The following is an 18,125-nucleotide window of genomic DNA, read 5'->3' on the forward strand; positions in this document are numbered from 1 at the left end:
AGAAACGTATGCGGCGACCCGTTGCCGACCATTACGGTACGTGACGTCACCGTTTTGTTTCGGTAATACTTCACTCTAATCGGCCGAATGATTTCGTCTGTGTTAAATTCTGCTTTTTTCACTCTTCATAAAGCACAGAATTTAGTTTCTTGAACTCATTTGAGTCGATGTTTATTGCAGCTCCGCAATTCGGACCATAACAAATGTAAGGACACACACTTCCTGTGTCCGTCAACTATATTGGTCCCTCGGGAAACTCAAACCCAAATAACAATAGTTCCTTTTTTTACTGTCGTGTTGACAGCTATGAGCTCTCACGGATTTCCGACTTACGTTCTCACTTTCATTTTACCGTATCAATCCATGGAAGAAACATTTATTCATCATGAGGAAACGAGCAAGTTATACAGCAGCCTTTAAAAGAAAAGTCACATCTGTTTTGTTTTCTCCTATCTGGTAAGTTGGAGAAGTTGTCAAATCATATTATTACCGTAAATATTGTCAGTTTACGGTAATGTTTTGAACTCCAATGTGCTATGCTTGTGCTGTGTTTCACCAGTCAGTAAAATGACATCTCGGTATCTGTACACAAGCTCTGTTTTCTTCTAAAATTAGGGTGCGCGTTATAAACTGGTACAATAATTTTCCCTAGATTTTACAAGTAAATTTGGGGTGCGCATTATACACGGGTGCACCTTATATTCGGGAAATTACGGTATACATATATCCTGTATATACATAATATAATAGAAACATATATATGGAAACAGCACTGGCCTGCTTACTGTAATCCATGACTGCACTAATGTTAAATACTTTTTATTATCAAGTATTATTGTGTATATACATATAGTAGTATACGATAAAATTAATACTATATATTTAATTTTTGTTACTGTGAGTATGTGTGCCTTTCATTCCAAATAATTGTGGTAATATTTCAGTGTGCCCTCTACTTTATCTATTTTCAGGTTAAAACAAATAAAGTTGAACAGTTTTTCCCCTCCCCCAAAAATGCGGAATGCACACCAGAAAAAGCATCTGAACTCACACAAAGTATTTTGAAAATGGTTGTCTGGGACATTGCAATTCATTTTAACATTTAGAACAATATAGACAATGACATACCACAAAAAGAGTAAGAATTGTTTTGACTCCTGTTAAAAAGGTCAAGTCACAGTGTTTCCGTTTACATTTTTTTTGCACTAGTTAATGCCAGCAGCATTTGACCTCATTGTTTATGATTTATTATTGATATATTTATGTTATTTATTTATAAGTTAATAAGAATTTAGGTGTTCCAAAATGTTTTTTGTGAATTAATAAGCTTCAACAAAAATTTCATTCTTACAGTAGTAAAAAAAAAAAAAAAATTATTAGATTAGTCGACTAATCGTAAAAATAGTCGGCTGACTAATCGGGAGGAAACTAGTCGTTTGGGACAGCCCTAATGTATTTTTGGAGTAAAACTTTCTAATTTTACAGATGAAAATATTCAGTAAACGTCGACTAAAACTAGACGTTATTAGTCTTGGTCAACAAAAACTAGATGAAGACAAACATAATTTGAAATGACTAAAATATGCTTTAATATTAATCAGTATTATCGTCCAAAAGACTAAGACGAAAATTAAAAGGTCTGTCAAAAACACCGCTGGTGGATACACTGCCCTCTATTGACAACAGTGAATATGACATAACTCCTTTCACATGGCTGAATCCAGCTGCTCCCTGTTTAGACAAACATAAGCTAAGTTTTTGTTTGAGTTAATGTTTTTTTTAATGCATTCGTAATTTAGTTTATAGGTATATTTAGCCGTTTTTAGTGGGGGATAGTGTTTGAACTAGGGTGGTTCCGATAATGTTTTTTTGCTCTCGATCCGAATGCTTTTTTTTTTGCTCCCGATTCAATTCCAATCATTCCCGATCATATACATTTTGGCAATGCATTAAGAAAAAAATGAATAAAACTCGGACGAATATATACATTCAACATACAGTACCTACATAAGTACTGTATTTGTTTATTATGACAATAAATCCTCAAGATGGCATTTACATTAGTAACATTCTTTCTGTGAGTGGGATCCACGGATAGAATTCTTAAAGGATAAATGTGACTTTGTATATTGTGACTAAATATTGCCATCTAGTGTATTTGTTGAGCTTTCAGTAAATGATACTGTAGCCATTTAACTGTTGTGCCCAAATGCATGATGGGAAGTGCACCCATGACTGTGTGTAGTGGTACCAATTGATATATCTTCTCTGCGTTGGGAAATAACATAGGGTGTTAAGAAAAAGATCAATTACTACCTTTCTTCCCCACATTGCTTCCCACGATATTTCTAATCGTAGGGAGAGGGATTGTAAGGCTTTAGCTAATCAAAAAAATGTTTCAAAGGCTGCCAAAATTCACTCTACTCATTTTACGCTGCCTTTTAGCTTTATATACAGGTATTACAGATTGAACGCGACAATGCATGAGTGGGTCGTGCAGCGCATGCGTTAATTGCGTTAAATATTTTAACGATTAGAATTTTTTTTTATTAATTACCGCCGTTAATGGGATAAATTTGATAACCCTACCTTATGCCTAAATTAAAGACTCTGGATGAGTGTAACATATTTTGTCTGTAACGTTAAATACAATTAGAAAATGATTTACTTAAAAAAAAAAATATATATATATATATATATATATATATATATATATAATTATTATTATATTATATTAAAAAAAGGCATATCCGATATTTTTTTGCCGATTCCGATACTTTGAAAATGACGTGATCTCTAGTTTGAACCATTTGTTAAGAGCATTGTAAAAAAAATAATAATAATGAAAAAATAAAATAAAATAAAAAGTTAGCATTTTATAGCATTTAAGCTAGCAGACTTTTGCCATTCAAGTTGGCCACTTGTTCTTTTGTTGTATTTCGATTCTTATTTAATTCAGCTCAGGTATTTTCATTTTTTATGTTCCTTATCCAATTACTTCATTATTCGAAATAATTAGTTCATCGATTAATCGGCTGCGAAATTAGTTGATAGCTGCAGCCCTAATTTACAATAATACTTATGATCGCGGCTGGTCGAGTAGCCAAACCTTTTACTGAAGTAAGAGTAGCGTTACTTCAAAATAATATTACTAAAGTAGGAGTAAAAGTAGTTATCCAAAAAATGTACTCAAGTACAAGTAAAGTATTTAGTGAAAAGAATGCTAACGTAATGAGTAACACTGTGAGTAACTGCCTACAATGTTTGATTTTTGTTTTTAAACAATGGTATTTTTTTTTCTCAGCACAAAGTTATCTATATGAACTGTTATTATTATACTGTACTATAACCTCTTACATAACCACAACAAAATCTACAGAAAGGAAGCATCATTCGTCCAAAGAGCATGAGTGCCCTCTAGTGGAGAAAATACTTCCTAGTTTGAATAGGTAAATAAATAAATAGTGAATAGTTCCATCACAGTTCCTACTATGAAATTAAAAGGATCATATCTCCGGTATTCCGTGGCCAATCGGTGCAAAACAAAAACTGGGAGATGGTTTAAAATCCGAGGGCAGCACTCTTTGTCAAATACTTAATTTTGTACAGTGCTTTAAAGACTCCACGTGATTGAACAGGCTGGCGTGATCATAGAACCGCAAGCTTGAGTCTGATTGGTATAATGGAGTCATGTGATTATTGTTGCAATGTCTCATTGGTGAAACTGGTAGAGCTACTGTTGGCATCGCTGGCAAAAAAATAAAGAATCTAATCTAATGTGTAGAATAAAGAGGGAAAATTTAATGACTAGCATATCCCAAAATGGAGGCGTAAGAGCAGTGTTTCTTCTTCACAAATCCAGTCGAGTAAAAAGTATGTCATGGTTAAATTACTCTTACTCTCATCATGTTACTCAAGTAAATGTCACTGAGTCAATGTATCGCATTAATACCCACCCCTGCATATGATGTTGCTTACCTGGTGCAGGGGGTGTGTGGAATGTGACTTCAGGGCTGTAAGGGCTGAAGATGGAATTCCTGCAGGTTCGCACCCTGAACGCGTACAAACTGTCAGCGTCCAGGCTGCATACGGTGGTACTGGGACCATGCAAGCGCTCCATCGTTTGCCAGATGCCATCCCCAACGTCGTCTTGAGACGGAGACAGTCTGAACACAAGGACTGTTTAGTTAAAGAATGTGCTTGAATGACAATTGCAATGATGCCTATACTAAGTAGGTTTGCGTGCCCACCTGCGGTACTCTAGTAAGTGTTGGTCTGTCGGTTGATGGTCGTCGGACAGCCTCCAGAAGATGGTGGCCTCATTATAGACTCGACTCTTGGACAGGTCAATCACAGGGGGGTCCGGAACTGGAAGGTGGGTAGCAAATAATTTCTAAATTGGCGTTCACGAGGAGTCCACATTATATTTTCAAAGTTTAATATTGTTAGCAGTTTTTTGTTTGTTTGTTTGTTTGTTTGTTTGTTTTAAATGGGTAGCATCAGAAGCCGACTTTGAAGCAACTTATGGAAAAGGGTTAACTACTCAGAAGAGCATGTATTTACACTCCAAGTGTCAATGTCAAAATGGAAGTAAAAATCATGTAGTTGGAACCATCAGCATACTTCACCATAACCTAATTTAAGCAAAAGATCAACTAACACCCCCCCCCCCCCAAAAAAAAAAAATCGTGAGAGGTTTACTATATAACTTTTTACAACTTTCAAATCAGATAGCTATTTTTTTAAACCTGTCCTGTTCAACTGTTTGACACGGAGAATGGAAATCTAAGTGTCCGGTTGGTCTGAACAGTTATAACGTTTCACATTGAGAGTATGACATACTCCCATTGTGATCATTCAACATACCTCATTTATTATGACAAAGCAGCGAACAGGAAGAGGTTATGGGGGAAGAGAAAAAAAAAAAGAAAAGCAACAACAAGAAACACATTGAACGTCTACACTAACTAATAACATGTTGGTGCTATCGTCAGCTAGATGTATTTCCGATTGACACCATGTGAGGGGGGCTTGTTGACCAGGGAAAGAAGGGGAGGGGGTGGGGGGGGGGGCTATAAGCTAAGTGATTGGGAGGGGTAGAGTGTACACCAATCAGCACTGTGATCTAGAACCCAGTAATCGTGTGAATCCCTTTTGAGTGTGTGCCAGGTGGCAACCGACCCTACGCCACCCCACCGCCAATCCCGGCACCAGGACCCCCCACCTGAGCGCGCCCAATCACAACCAGCCGCACACGAGCCCAACCAAACACGCGACAGCCAAGCAGATGAGCGGAAACGCCGCGCGGGCGCCAACCCAGGGCCACAGCCCCCACCCAGCCAGCCCGGGAGGGAGGGCGTTCGGGGTGTGGGGGGGATGGTGTCAGCGCAGCCCATCCCTCCTCCCGCAGCCCAGCAAAGCAGCCATCGTCACCCCCCGGGATCCAAGGTGGTCCCCGGGGCCACCCACGCTCCCATCAACCGGCCTTCAGGGATGGGAAGAGGGGACGCACTACCAATCCTATGCCCACCCAGCCCACGAGCCGCCGCCGCAGCCCCCCAACTGGCACATGACGCCACAGGACTCCCAGCGGCCCACCGAGCCCAGGGTGGGCAGAGTCCCCGCCGTGCAGGCGACATCCAGCCGATACTCTGGCGTCCAACCAGCGACAGAGCACAGGGTGGATACCCAGGCAGAGAAGAGAGGGGAATGCGGAGGCAGGAGAGCGCCACGAGATGGGAGTCCCGACTCCCCCCACTCCCGCAGCCGGCAGCCCTGGCAGAGGTTAGGCCACGCCCCGGGGGCCACGCCATAGAGAAAAAGTGTGGGACCCACCTACCACCCCATTACTTAAATCAGATAGCGAGAGAGACAGACTGACAGACACAGACAGACAGAGACAGACAGAGAAAAAGGTTCCCAACCCCTGCCTTAGAGCTTCCCCTGCACAAGCAGCATTTATGGTGCTACTACATACAGAAGGCTGAGTTATGCTTCTGCAACAGACCTACGCCACCAAGGCAGACCCGATTTACGACCCTTCGCTGTAGCCTGAGGTGCATCTGCAAAATTTCTTGACTTTGCGTCACGTCAATGCGTGAAGACGTGAAGACTGTGATTGGTTCGCTCTGACTGTTGTTTCCATATCAGGGCGAAATCACCGCCATTTTCAAACATTGTTGTGCTACACGCAAAAATGAACCAAGCCGACGAGAGTATAATCGAAGAGGTCCGCAAGTACGACAACCTCTACAATGTCTCGTCAAGACATTATAAAGCTTGCCAAATGGCAAACAAAAAAACTCAGATGGCATTGCTGTGTAACCGGAAGAAAACTAGAGGAAGTCGACGAGAGTCCCCCAAAACCGTACAAACACAATGCCACACCCCTCTAGTGGCTTGGCAGTGAATTACAGAGCAACGCCGCAGAACTATCGAATGCTCATTGACGCAGTCGTCGTTACGCCGTCACCGCAACGCAGAAGCATAATTTAGGCTTGATGAAAAACTAGAGCGGGAGAGTCAAACCGATCCTCAAAGGGACGCGGTCGGTGCTGGATTTTCATTGTAACCAAACGAGATGAATACCTTTTCACTAGGGTTAAGTTTTTTTGCTCCCGACCCGATCCCGATCGTTTTAGTTTGAGTATCTGCCGATCCCGATATTTCCCGATCCGACTGCTTTTTTTTTTTTTACTCCCGATTCAGTTCCAATCATTCCTGATAATTTTTCCCGATCATATACATTTTGGCAATGCATTAAGAAAAAAATGAATACAACTCGGACGAATATATACATTCAACATACAGTACCTACCTAAGTACTGTATTTGTTTATTATGACAATAAATCCTCAAGATGGCATTTACATTATTAACATTCTTTCTGTGAGAGGGATCCACGGATAGAAAGACTTGTAATTCTTAAAGGATAAATGTGACTTTGTATATTGTTACTAAATATTGCCATCTAGTGTATTTGTTGAGCTTTCAGTAAATGATACTGTAGCCATTTAATTTCTGCCAAAATGCATGATGGGAAGTGCAACCATGACTGTGCTTAGCGCTACCAATTGATATATCTTCTTTGCGTTGGGAAATAACATAGGGTGTTAAGAATAAGATCAACTCCTACCTTTCTTCCCCACATTACTTCCCACGATTATTCTAATCATTGGGAGAGGGACTGTAAGGCTATAGCCATTTTAAAAAAGGCTCCAAAGGATGCCAAAATTCACTCTACTCATTTTACGCTGCCTTTTAGCTCTATATAATGTATGGGTAAAACGGCGCTATAATAGATTGAACACGACAATGCGTGAGTGGGTCATGCAGCGCATGTGTTAATTGCTTTAAATATTGTAACGTGATAAATGTAAAAAAATATTAATTCTCGCCGTTAACGCGATCAATTTGATAACACTACCTTAAGCTTAAACTAAAGACTCTGGAAGAGTGTAACACATTATGTCTGTAACGCTAAATACAATTAGAAAACGATTAAAAAATATATATATATTAAAAAAAGGCATGTCCGATATTTTTTTGCCGATTCCGATACTTTGAAAATGACGTGATCGGACCCCCGATCGATCGGGACATCTCTACTTTTCACCAATCTGGTGTCTTACAAGTCTAAACAGTTGATTGCAGTCAGGTGCTGCTTCTTTTATCAGAAAACTCATTGGTTGAACTGTGTCTGTGCTCGATTGGTAGGAACAAAAACCAAGACGCACAGCGGCCCTTAGTGGAATCGGTTTGTCACCCCTGCTGTAGAGTGATTGGCAAATGTCATAAGCAGTGGATCTCATTGATTCACTAAGACAGCTCTATCAAAGCCTTTAATCCTGCTCAGCATTGTACCTTGCCCTATAGCGTGAATTGCAGCAAATGTATGTGCTCAAGTGGAACATCTTGTATTACACAGCACCTTACTACTACTACTACTACTACTACTACTACTTTTGTGGCGGAAATCCAAACATTAACAATGCTTCCAAGTTATTCCCCGTGTTTGTTTCCAGTTTATAACAAAATGGGGCAGTGGGCCATCAGACATTTAAAGACTGGTGAAGAACAGGCTGCAAGCAGACGGAGTGCAGCGTAGCCAAGTTTCACTGCAGGGGGTTCGCATTTCTCTCTCCTTTCCATCATGCTTTGGTACAACTACACACAGGAAATACGAGATTTTTCAACTACTTAGCCAGTGTTCTCGTTTAGTTGGTGTTCACAGTCCATATGAGGGAGAAACACAGTACAATGATGCGTAAAAGCCGAATGAGTCTACATTATTACCAGTTTTAATTCTCAAGTTGATTACAATGTGTTTAGTAGAGTCACAAAATAAACACTCAAGTGCCAACCGAGCTTGCAGACATTGGCGTTGACATTGAAGGAATAATGCAGATGGTTTTAACATTGCTGACATAGCAAACGCAGCTGAGGTCTATTTGGCACGCCGCCATTCTCCTTTTCAGTGGGTGCAAGTCAACAGCTGACAGCTGCCACTGATTGTCAGAAGAATGACAAGCAGCCTCAGAATTCGCTTTTTTTTTTTGGTGTTTTAAAACTTGACTTTCACTTGAAATAAATTGAAATAATCGCAAAGGCTTTACCTGTGTAGTATAGAATATCTTTGAGGGAAATCAATTTAGACAGTGTTAGGTTTGAAGAAGAGGTGGGCATACTTCAGTGTCAGGGGACACAAATGACTCAAAATGGTCAGCTGGGTCAAGCCATTCAACATGATTAAAAAAAAAAAAACTCAGTGTAAATGTGCATAAAATATGCGAGTTAAATTAAAGCAACACTTGGTAACTTTTTAATTTTGGTGGATTTTAGCGACTCCGATGGACATGAGTGGTAATGTTTTCCTAAAAGACTGCATTTCCCATGAGGACCAGCACACACCCGCAGTGTCGTAAAATCATCAGTCAATCAAAAATCAATCTCCCAGTCGCCTGCAAATTGATGAAACAACATTCCTGTTTCCAACGGCTGTGTGAAGGATGAATAGTAATAAGGTAATGAATCCAGTTGTGGCTCAACAACAGCATATGACGGTTAGCAACTGTGTGGCTTAGTATGGCTAACGACCTCCACCCCACCTGAACTCGTCAGCACTGACGAAGGGGGGGCAGGCGTCAAGCCAGCGAGTGAAAGCCGGGCCAATTTGTATTGTGTATATCCTGGTAGCCTCCCTTTTTTCCCCCCTCTTTAGACAAAACTTTTTGTCTCTTTTGTTGCTCTGCCATCTTTGCAGAATTCGCCCTAAAGCGTTCACACCGACTTCCCCCTTATAATGAATGGGGAAAGGGGGAAGTGACGTATGCCTAGAGCAGTAAGCACATTTGTATTTTTTTTTTTTTTTTTTTTTTGGGGTCCTGCCACCCTCCTCAAAGTTAATGCCAGTGAAAGCCAAACAGACCCCATCAAGATATAAAAGAGGCATACGCAGAGTTTAAGGGAGGGCCAGGGTGGCATGCCCTCCCCGGTGGCCGAAAAGTGTTATTGCATGTAATTGACTTTCCTATATACATTTGCCCTAACCCTAACCCTTAAAAATTAAGAATTTCCCCCGTAAAATATTGTCTATATAAGTTGTAAAGCAATAAAACATACACCAAAAATGAATTAAATGAACAAAAAAATATATTTTTATAATGGGGCAAAATTATTTTTCGAACAGATCATGTGACTAGCATCTTAGACGGTCATTTGCTTTGGTTAGCCAAAACCACCTGAGGACCGAACAGGCAAGATGGATATACGTAATTTTTTCAAACTTTAGCTTTCAAAAGCGACAACAACTACTGAGCAAGAACCAAGGATTGAAAATGTGGATCATGCAATGCCAGAGAGCAGTGCCAAAATGATGAGCTTTCAATTTCAAGCTTGATGAGTTTCAATTTGCCCCACTGAGGACGCTAATTGTATAACAGAGCCACCAAAGGCGGGCGTGCCATATTCAATGGATGACGATCTTGGCGAAAAATATAGCTGTCCTAAGCAGCCCCATTTAGAATTCCCTTCAAAGATGATGGGTAACAAAAAAAAACCCCGCTCATTTTCAACTTATTAGTATAAATATTCTTGTAAGTTACTTTTATTGCTGACACTGCGTTTCAGGGTCATCAACAAGTTGTGCCCCCCCTGCCCCAAAAGTCAAACTCCGCCTATGAAAAGATGTGTCAAACTAGTTGTCAGTCAAAATATCACCATAAATTTTATGAAAATATTTTATAAAGGTTGAAAAGATACCTAGTGTTGCTTTAAATGATAATTGTTAAAAATATACACTTACCGGCCACTTTATTAGGTACACCTGCCCAACTGCTCGTTAACACTTAATTTCTAATCAGCCAATCACATGGCGGCAACTCAGTGCATTTTGGCATGTTGACATGGTTTAAGACAATCTCCTGCAGTTCAAACCGAGCATCAGTATGGGGAAGAAAGGTGATTTGAGTAACTTTGAACGTGGCATGGTTGTTGGTGCCAGAAGGGCTAGTCTGAGTATTTCAGAAACTGCTGAACTACTGGGATTTTCACGCACAACCGTCTCTAGGGTTTACAGAGAATGGTCCAAAAAAGAAAAAATATCCAGTGAGCGGCAGTTCTGTGGGCGGAAATGCCTTGTTGATGCCAGAGGTCAGAGGAGAATGGCCAGACTGGTTCGAACTGATAGAAAGACAACAGTAACTCAAATAACCACCCGTTACAACCAAGGTAGGCAGAAGGGCATCTCTGAACGCACAGTACGTCGAACTTTGAGGCAGATGGGCTACAGCAGCAGAAGACCAAGCCGGGTGCCACTCCTTTCAGATAAGAACAGGAAACTGAGGCTACAATTTGCACAAGCTCATCGAAATTGGACAATAGAAGATTGGAAAAATGTTGCTTGGTCTGATGAGTCTCGATTTCTGCTGCGACATTCGGATGGTAGGGTCAGAATTTGGCGTTAACAACATGAAAGCATGGATCCATCCTGCCTTGTATCAATGGTTCAGGCTGGTGGTGGTGGTGTAATGGTGTGGGGAATATTTTCTTGGCACTCTTTGGGCCCCTTGGTACCAATTGAGCATCGTTGGAACACCACAGCCTACCTGAGTATTGTTGCTGACCATGTCCATCCCTTTATGACCACAATGTACCCAACTTCTGATGGCTACTTTCAGCAGGATAATGCGCCATGTCATAAAGCTGGACTCATCTCAGACTGGTTTCTTGAACATGACAATGGGTTCACTGTACTCAAATGGCCTCCACAGTCACCAGATCTCAATCCAATAGAGCATCTTTGGGATGTGGTGGAACGGGAGATTCGCATCATGGATGTGCAGCCGACAAATCTGCACCCACTGTGTGATGCCATCATGTCAATATGTACCAAACTCTCTGAGGAATGCTTCCAGCACCTTGTTGAATCCATGCCACGAAGAATTGAGGCAGTTCTGAAGGCAAAAGGGTGTCCAACCCGTTACTAGCATGGTATACCCAATAAAGTGGCCGGTGAGTGTATATTCTCTTTTAGAATGTTTTTCAATTACGATTAGCCAATTTAAGAAAATACAACAATGCTGAAAAAAAATGGAGTTTACAATGGATAATTTGACTATTTAATAATATAAATGAATATCATAGTTTAAATGAAAAAAAAAATCTGCATTTATTTTTATAATAAAATTGACGGACTAATTTCAATGATTTTTTGGGGGGTAAAAATCTTTGCCTCACAAAAAAAGATGTATTCTCAACAAATCAAATTATTATAATGAGAAATAGAAAAAACATTGGAAATACATTACTTAATTTTAGAATAAAAGCAGCTCAATGAGTAGACCTAATATGTATTTTAAATTATATATATTTTGTTATTATTATTATTATTTTTACATTATTATTTTATTTATTATATTATTTATTATTATTATATATTATTATATTATTACTACATCATTATTATTATTATTATCATATTATTATATAATTATATTTAATTATATAATTTAAATGATAAATTTATGAACTGTAACTATTGCAAAAAAGGCATTAAAGAAAACAAAACAAAAAAACTGAGCAAATATAGCCTCTGGGCCATACTCCTTCCATGCAGAGTTTAGAGTCATTTGTCAGAGTTTTCCGTGAGGGTTAATGGTGCTCTCAGCAGATGAAATTAGGCTCCTCTTGCATTAATGCGCTGCACTGATTTGATTGAAGTGTTGGCAGTTGAAGAGCGGTTCAAGTACAGTATCTCCTAGCCAAGCCTTTAAACCCTAAAAAAAATGTGAGCTTACCTCCCATAGAACGCAAGTGTGTCATTTTGTGGCTTGGGAAAAAACATACTTCACAAAGGGAAGTTTATTTTGATAACTTTGAGGGCAGGTCTTATGCCTTAATGGAAGCTAAACCAGTGTCATAATGAAGACTCGTGATGATTTTAACCCACCTCTTTGTACTTTAGACAAAATTTTTTCCCATAAATCATTCATTCTGGTCAGAAACTTCCCTTTTCGCATCAGGCAAAGTTCAGAGTGACGACTGAGCCATATTGCGAACCTAAACGGCAAAAGGAAACTAAGCACACGAGAATAGTTTAAGTACCATTTACCACACACACAAAGGGTAGGAAAATCGAAGCGAAGAAGGAGAAAAGCGTACTAAAGGATGCTGGTCATATTAGCCGTCACTTCATAAACTTATGAACAGAACGGTGTTATTAAGTTAGTGATTAGCTAACTTTAACTAATCAAAACCAGGCCACACATTGCCGGTCCTTGAAAGAAAGAAAAAAGGCCCACATTACACCAGTCCATGGTTCAAAAAAGGTTGTGCCTTGCCGTGGTGTAATGTCCTGTGTGCTGTGGAAAATCATCCACTTTCACCTAATTGATGTAAAAATGTTTTTGGAAAATGAATCCACAAATGCGCAAAATCTGGTGTTAGTGCTGTCCAATGGTTGGTAATCATCCAATACTCTTCTACATTAGTAGGTGTCAATAGGTAGCTAATTACATTGTCTAGTGATGCGTAAGCAGCTAGCGGCTAGTTAGCGAAACTAACGTGACAGAGATGGTCAAGGTTTTTAAAGGGAACCTCGGACTCAAAGACTTGTCAGCTTTAATAAGCCACAATTGTTCTCTTTCACTAAAATATGTTATTAGAAACACATAAAATAATGCCATTAATTTAAAAATCTATAATATTTAGTACGTTTTGACCTACGGAGTGCAAGTTTTGAGCGTGCAATGGACGCTCGGGGTGATGACGTAGATTGTCACTGTAACTTGACAAATACTTACTGCCATTCCTTGTACGTGCCGATATGTCCAACATATGCGCTCATCGGTTAAAAGCAGAGAGGACTTACTATTTGTGTTTTTATTGAGTCTTTTATTACCTTTTCATTGCCTCAAAATAGGTTTTGCATGTGTTTCCCTCTTATACTTCTAAGCATTGTGTTTTCTTGTGGTAGCTTTAAAGCAGATTGCTGATCTGTTCACCACATTAGGTACGTAGCATATTTAAACCACCCTTATTTGATATTACCAAGTTTAAGTATTTTCTCAAGGCATCTTTAGTATGTTCTGTGTGTATGCATCTAAACAAAACAAGCTGAAAGTAGACGGTAGTACTTTCGGTGTCAAATTCTCCTCTTGTAGTACGTTTCGCCGGTGTAGCACATTTTGGCAGAACACTATTGTTTGTTGTCTCGTCTCATCTCATCCCATCTTTCCTGTTCTTTTTGCTTTTGCTGCTCGTTTTGTGAAATATCGACAGTGCTGTCTAGTGCTGCAACGATTAATCGATTAAATCGAGTATTCGATTTGAAAAAAATATTACATTTTGTTGCTTTGAGTATTTGTTTAATTAAAGTGGTGTTGTAATTGTTTATTTTGAATGTGTTTGCATTTAGTTTTATTGATTAGGGTGGATTCACTGCCCTTTGGTCTGCCTCTTTTCACATGGCCGAATCCAATTGCTCCCTGTTAAGACATATGTAAGCTAAGTTTTTCTTTGAGCTATTGTTTTTTTTAATGCATTCATAAGTTTAAAGGTATATTTAGCCGTTTTTGTGGAATATGAGTGAACCATTTGTTAAGAGCATTGTAAAAAAATAACTAGCATTTAAGCTCGCGGACATTTTCTATGTAAGTAAGCCAATTGTTCTTTTGTTGTACATAGATCCTCATTTTTTAAAAAAAATACAGTTTAAGGCTCAGCTCAGGTATTTTAATTTTTCATGTTCCTTATCAGATTACTCGATTATTCGAACTAACTAGTCCATAGATTATTCGACTACTAAAATATTCGCTAGCTGCAGCCCTAGTGCTGTCATGCTCATTAATGTTCCTCTCTGGTTCAAATTGAAAGGGTTGAACAGATGACATGTTTATGTCACTGGAGTCATACTCTGGAAGCCCCTCAACGTAACCATGCGACATCACCGCCCCGCGATGTCAACAAAAATGGCGACGTATTGTACTACTTAAACTAATTTTACAAATTGTACAAAAATGAAAAAATTAAGAGTGGTTTCAATATCAAATTGTTTTAACTCATAACGTTTATCTTTTAAGAACTACAATTCTTTCTATCCGTGGAACCCTCTAAAAAGGAAAGATGCCAACTCAGAACTGGACAAATTTATTGAATGGCTGTCAAAAGGTAGCAAAGAGACTATCAGAGTGTCTCTAGTGTAAGGCAATAAGCAAAAGCTATGTTTCATTGGGATTTACGCTAGAACGTAAAGAGCTTAACATAGTGTGATTAATTTTCAACAGGGATGCAGTGATATTTACTCCAGTACTTGCTGGTGGCGTGCTTTGGAATGTTTTTAATGAAAAAAGTGTGCCGAGGCTCAAAAATGGTTGCAAAACACTGGTCTAATTACCAGTGTTGTTAATCTTACTTTTAAAAAGTAATTAGAGTTACAAATTACTTCTCCCAAAAAGTAATTGCGTTAGTAACTCAGTTACCTGAATGTAAGAGTAATTAGTTACTTGGCAAAGTAACTGGTGATAATTTTGATGTTTTTTTTTTCTCAAAAATAAATAAATAAAATAAAATAAAAAACAGGTCACACAATGTGAAGTTCAAAGGGTTTTTGGTACAATTGGCCCTAGTCCAATTCTTTACCCTAAACTTAGCTAGACACAGGGGTATTGCGGATATAGCAAAGTCATCTAATGTTGTGAATCAACCATTAAAGTTGTTAAAATTGCTCCCGTTATTGCATTAGTTCCCTTCTGTCTACTTTTGACATGTGTAAGTTTTAAAACTCATTTAAAGATAGATTTAAGTCAAGATTTTGCCGATTTAGGAGCATTTTAGAAAAAAGTTACTTAGCTAGTTCACTAGGAAGGTTCTCTACAACAGAGCCTTCCTATGAAGTCTAATGCTTTAAGATGGCGGCTGTTTACTAACGCATCTAGTTCTTTATACATGTTGGTAATGCCGCTGTGTCTGTCATTTGCATCTAGTTCTATAATATGTGATATCTACCATAGCATCACGGCGTTGCCAAAATGAGAAAAGTAATTAATTAGATTACTCAATACTGAAAAAATATAACGCCATTAGTAACGCTGTTATATTCTAACGCCGGTATTAATAACACTGCTAATAACACTTTTAAGGACATTATCTTTCCTAGTGTGGACGTAGCTTTAATGCAGTACTTTTCAAATAGTGCAGAGCCATGCCGGGGGTGGCGCATGTGACCTCGGGAAAACATACTTTTTTGCCATACGAGAATAAAGTGTACTTGCACACCCACTCAGCAGGTGGCAGTGGCACTCTCATTTTCAGAGTGTGCGCAGTATTTTTGAACAGAATAAGCACACAGAAAATACAGTAGGAGACGAGGAAAGATCGGTCTGTTTACTGTGTGTAAAACATGTTTGCAGCGGACAGCAGGAAGCCAAATCAATTAAGACATCACTTAAAGACATTAGACCCCGATCACATTGATAAGCCGCTTGATTGTTTTTCAGCAAAAATGTGCTGAATATTGCCAGCAATCGTCCCTCTTTGTCAACCATTAAACCAGCATGCACTGTTAACATGCTCAGTGCAAAATAACCCAACACCATAGCAAAGGAGCTAACGCTGCCTGCAGCAAAAATAAAAACTCCCGCTGTCCAATGACAGTGTCGTGTAATTTTTATTATTATTGATTGATTTAATTAAGTTTTATTTTTCAGTATCAAATGGTCAAAAAACGTACCTTAAGTGTATTTTTACAGTTTGGAAATGACTTTCTTTATTCAGGCAAATTAATGCGCCTTAACTCTTGTCTGTTACAGACAAAAGAATGTTAATAAAGTTCTACTTTATTCTAAGTTGATTTATATTATTTGTTTCCTTTAATATAAAAGGATAATACTATGCAGAGGTGTACCTTTAATAATTTTAGAGACAAATTGTACTATTTACAGTGGCGGCAGAGAGTTGGGGGAGGGACGTTTACGTCTTCTTGGGGGGGGCGTAAGAGAAAATTCTTGAGAAGCACTGCTTTAATGTATTGCAAAGACACCATGTTCTCACTTGTCAGCTCATTAACTACTGAATTGATCCAGCATTGTTCTCCGTGTCTTATTTAGTTGCTTGTTATCTGTAAGCGCCTGCTCTTTGCTCCACCAATCGGTGTTGTGCGTGTCATCATATGACATTACCTCCACCGAAGCACAGCTCTTTAAGGAGGGTCTCCTCTCTGGAGGTGTCCAGCACAAACTCGTCGAAGTTGGGGTCAGCTGACGGATGGAAAGTCCTTAGAGACTCGGTGGCCTTCTGAATTCTGAACAAACACACAAAGCTATGCTGGTGAGCATTTGAGGCATTTACATTTTTCTCTTTAATGAAAGAGGATTAATAACAGCCAAGAGTGGACAGTATCATGATCCCGCGAGTGCAAAGGTTCCGTTCTTATCCAAAGCCGCTAATGGGGATCAATTAGCCGGCTTAAAGTTGCTTACCGCGTTTGGGAACATGCCTGCACATGGCTTGCCATGTTTGTTTTTCAGCCACACAAACACACAAAACATAAGCACGTAACTTAAAGCGTCTTAAATGTACCTGACATGAAGCTGCTTGGCAGTCTGTACAAAGCATGACTGGTCGGTTTCTTTGAGTACCTCTTGAGCATAGCCCACCAGGCCACTGTTCTCCAACATACCCTGATACTCCTCCATCTGAGAATATGGAAAATAAATGCACATTAACACTGAAAAAAGATTTTTTTTCATTGAGAACAAATTTGAAATAAGAATAAAGACAATAAACTGTAAAAAAAAAAAAATATATATATATATATATATATATATATATTTTTTTTTTTTTTTTTTTTTTTAATTAAATCAAAATCTCCATTTATTTTTCGCAATAGTAGTGCATGGATTTCCATTGAGAACAAATATGAAATAAGAATAAGGACAATAAATTGTTAAAAATAAAAAAAATAAAAAATTTAAAAAAATAAAAAATTATTATTTGAAAAATTAAATTACAAAAATAAGTACATTCATGTATTTATGTACATAATAATTATTTAAAAAATACTAGAAACAAATTTAAATACAATTTTAAAAAATACAACAACAAAAAATACAAACCAAAATGAAATTCAGAAAAAAATATATATTAAAAAAAATATTTTAAAGACCATCAAAAGGAAACCCACCTGGGTTTTGAGTTGTCCCATGCGTCTGTTTCGAGATTGCTCAATGGATTTAAGCATCTCTGACTTTCTCTCCTGGAGGGTCTCGAATAGGCGGTCAAAGTGCTCGTTGGCCTCACGTTCAGCCAGCTGTCCATTTTCCTTCGGGACAATCGAGAAATATTACAAACTCACTCCCGGGATTTTTAAGTGTGCCAGCTTGCATTACATTTGAATACAAAACTTGTAGGAGCTTTAATAAAATGACCAAACCCTATCCTGTCAGGCACCATCCAATTGTTTACAATATTGTAATGATATGGCGGAAAACACAGACAAGACTGAAAACGCAGTTTCTTCTCTTGCACTTCTCTTTAAAAGAAACTGCTGTATTTTAAGCCAATTTTAGCTTAGAATCATTAATTGATGTCTAATATTTTGTTAAAAAAAATATATATTCACTCGCATAT

At 38.6% G+C, this 18,125-nt stretch overlaps 1 protein-coding gene across 3 annotated transcripts in view; it reads right to left on the reverse strand.

Moving 5' to 3' along the window:
* The window catches only part of trim36 (tripartite motif containing 36), a 94,377-nt gene that overhangs the window by 27,921 nt on the left and 48,331 nt on the right, over window positions 1-18,125 (reverse strand). For all 3 annotated transcript variants that reach the window (XM_057831305.1, XM_057831307.1, XM_057831306.1), the window contains 5 exons: window positions 17,680-17,817; window positions 17,076-17,191; window positions 16,676-16,797; window positions 4,251-4,368; window positions 3,979-4,166 (listed from right to left, as the gene is read on the reverse strand). In XM_057831305.1, the coding sequence (XP_057687288.1) occupies window positions 3,979-4,166; window positions 4,251-4,368; window positions 16,676-16,797; window positions 17,076-17,191; window positions 17,680-17,817 (682 nt within the window). The remainder of the gene's footprint in view (window positions 1-3,978; window positions 4,167-4,250; window positions 4,369-16,675; window positions 16,798-17,075; window positions 17,192-17,679; window positions 17,818-18,125) is intronic.

This window comes from Corythoichthys intestinalis, chromosome 3, assembly GCF_030265065.1.
Source record: "Corythoichthys intestinalis isolate RoL2023-P3 chromosome 3, ASM3026506v1, whole genome shotgun sequence".
In the NCBI taxonomy this organism is placed as follows: domain Eukaryota; kingdom Metazoa; phylum Chordata; class Actinopteri; order Syngnathiformes; family Syngnathidae; genus Corythoichthys; species Corythoichthys intestinalis.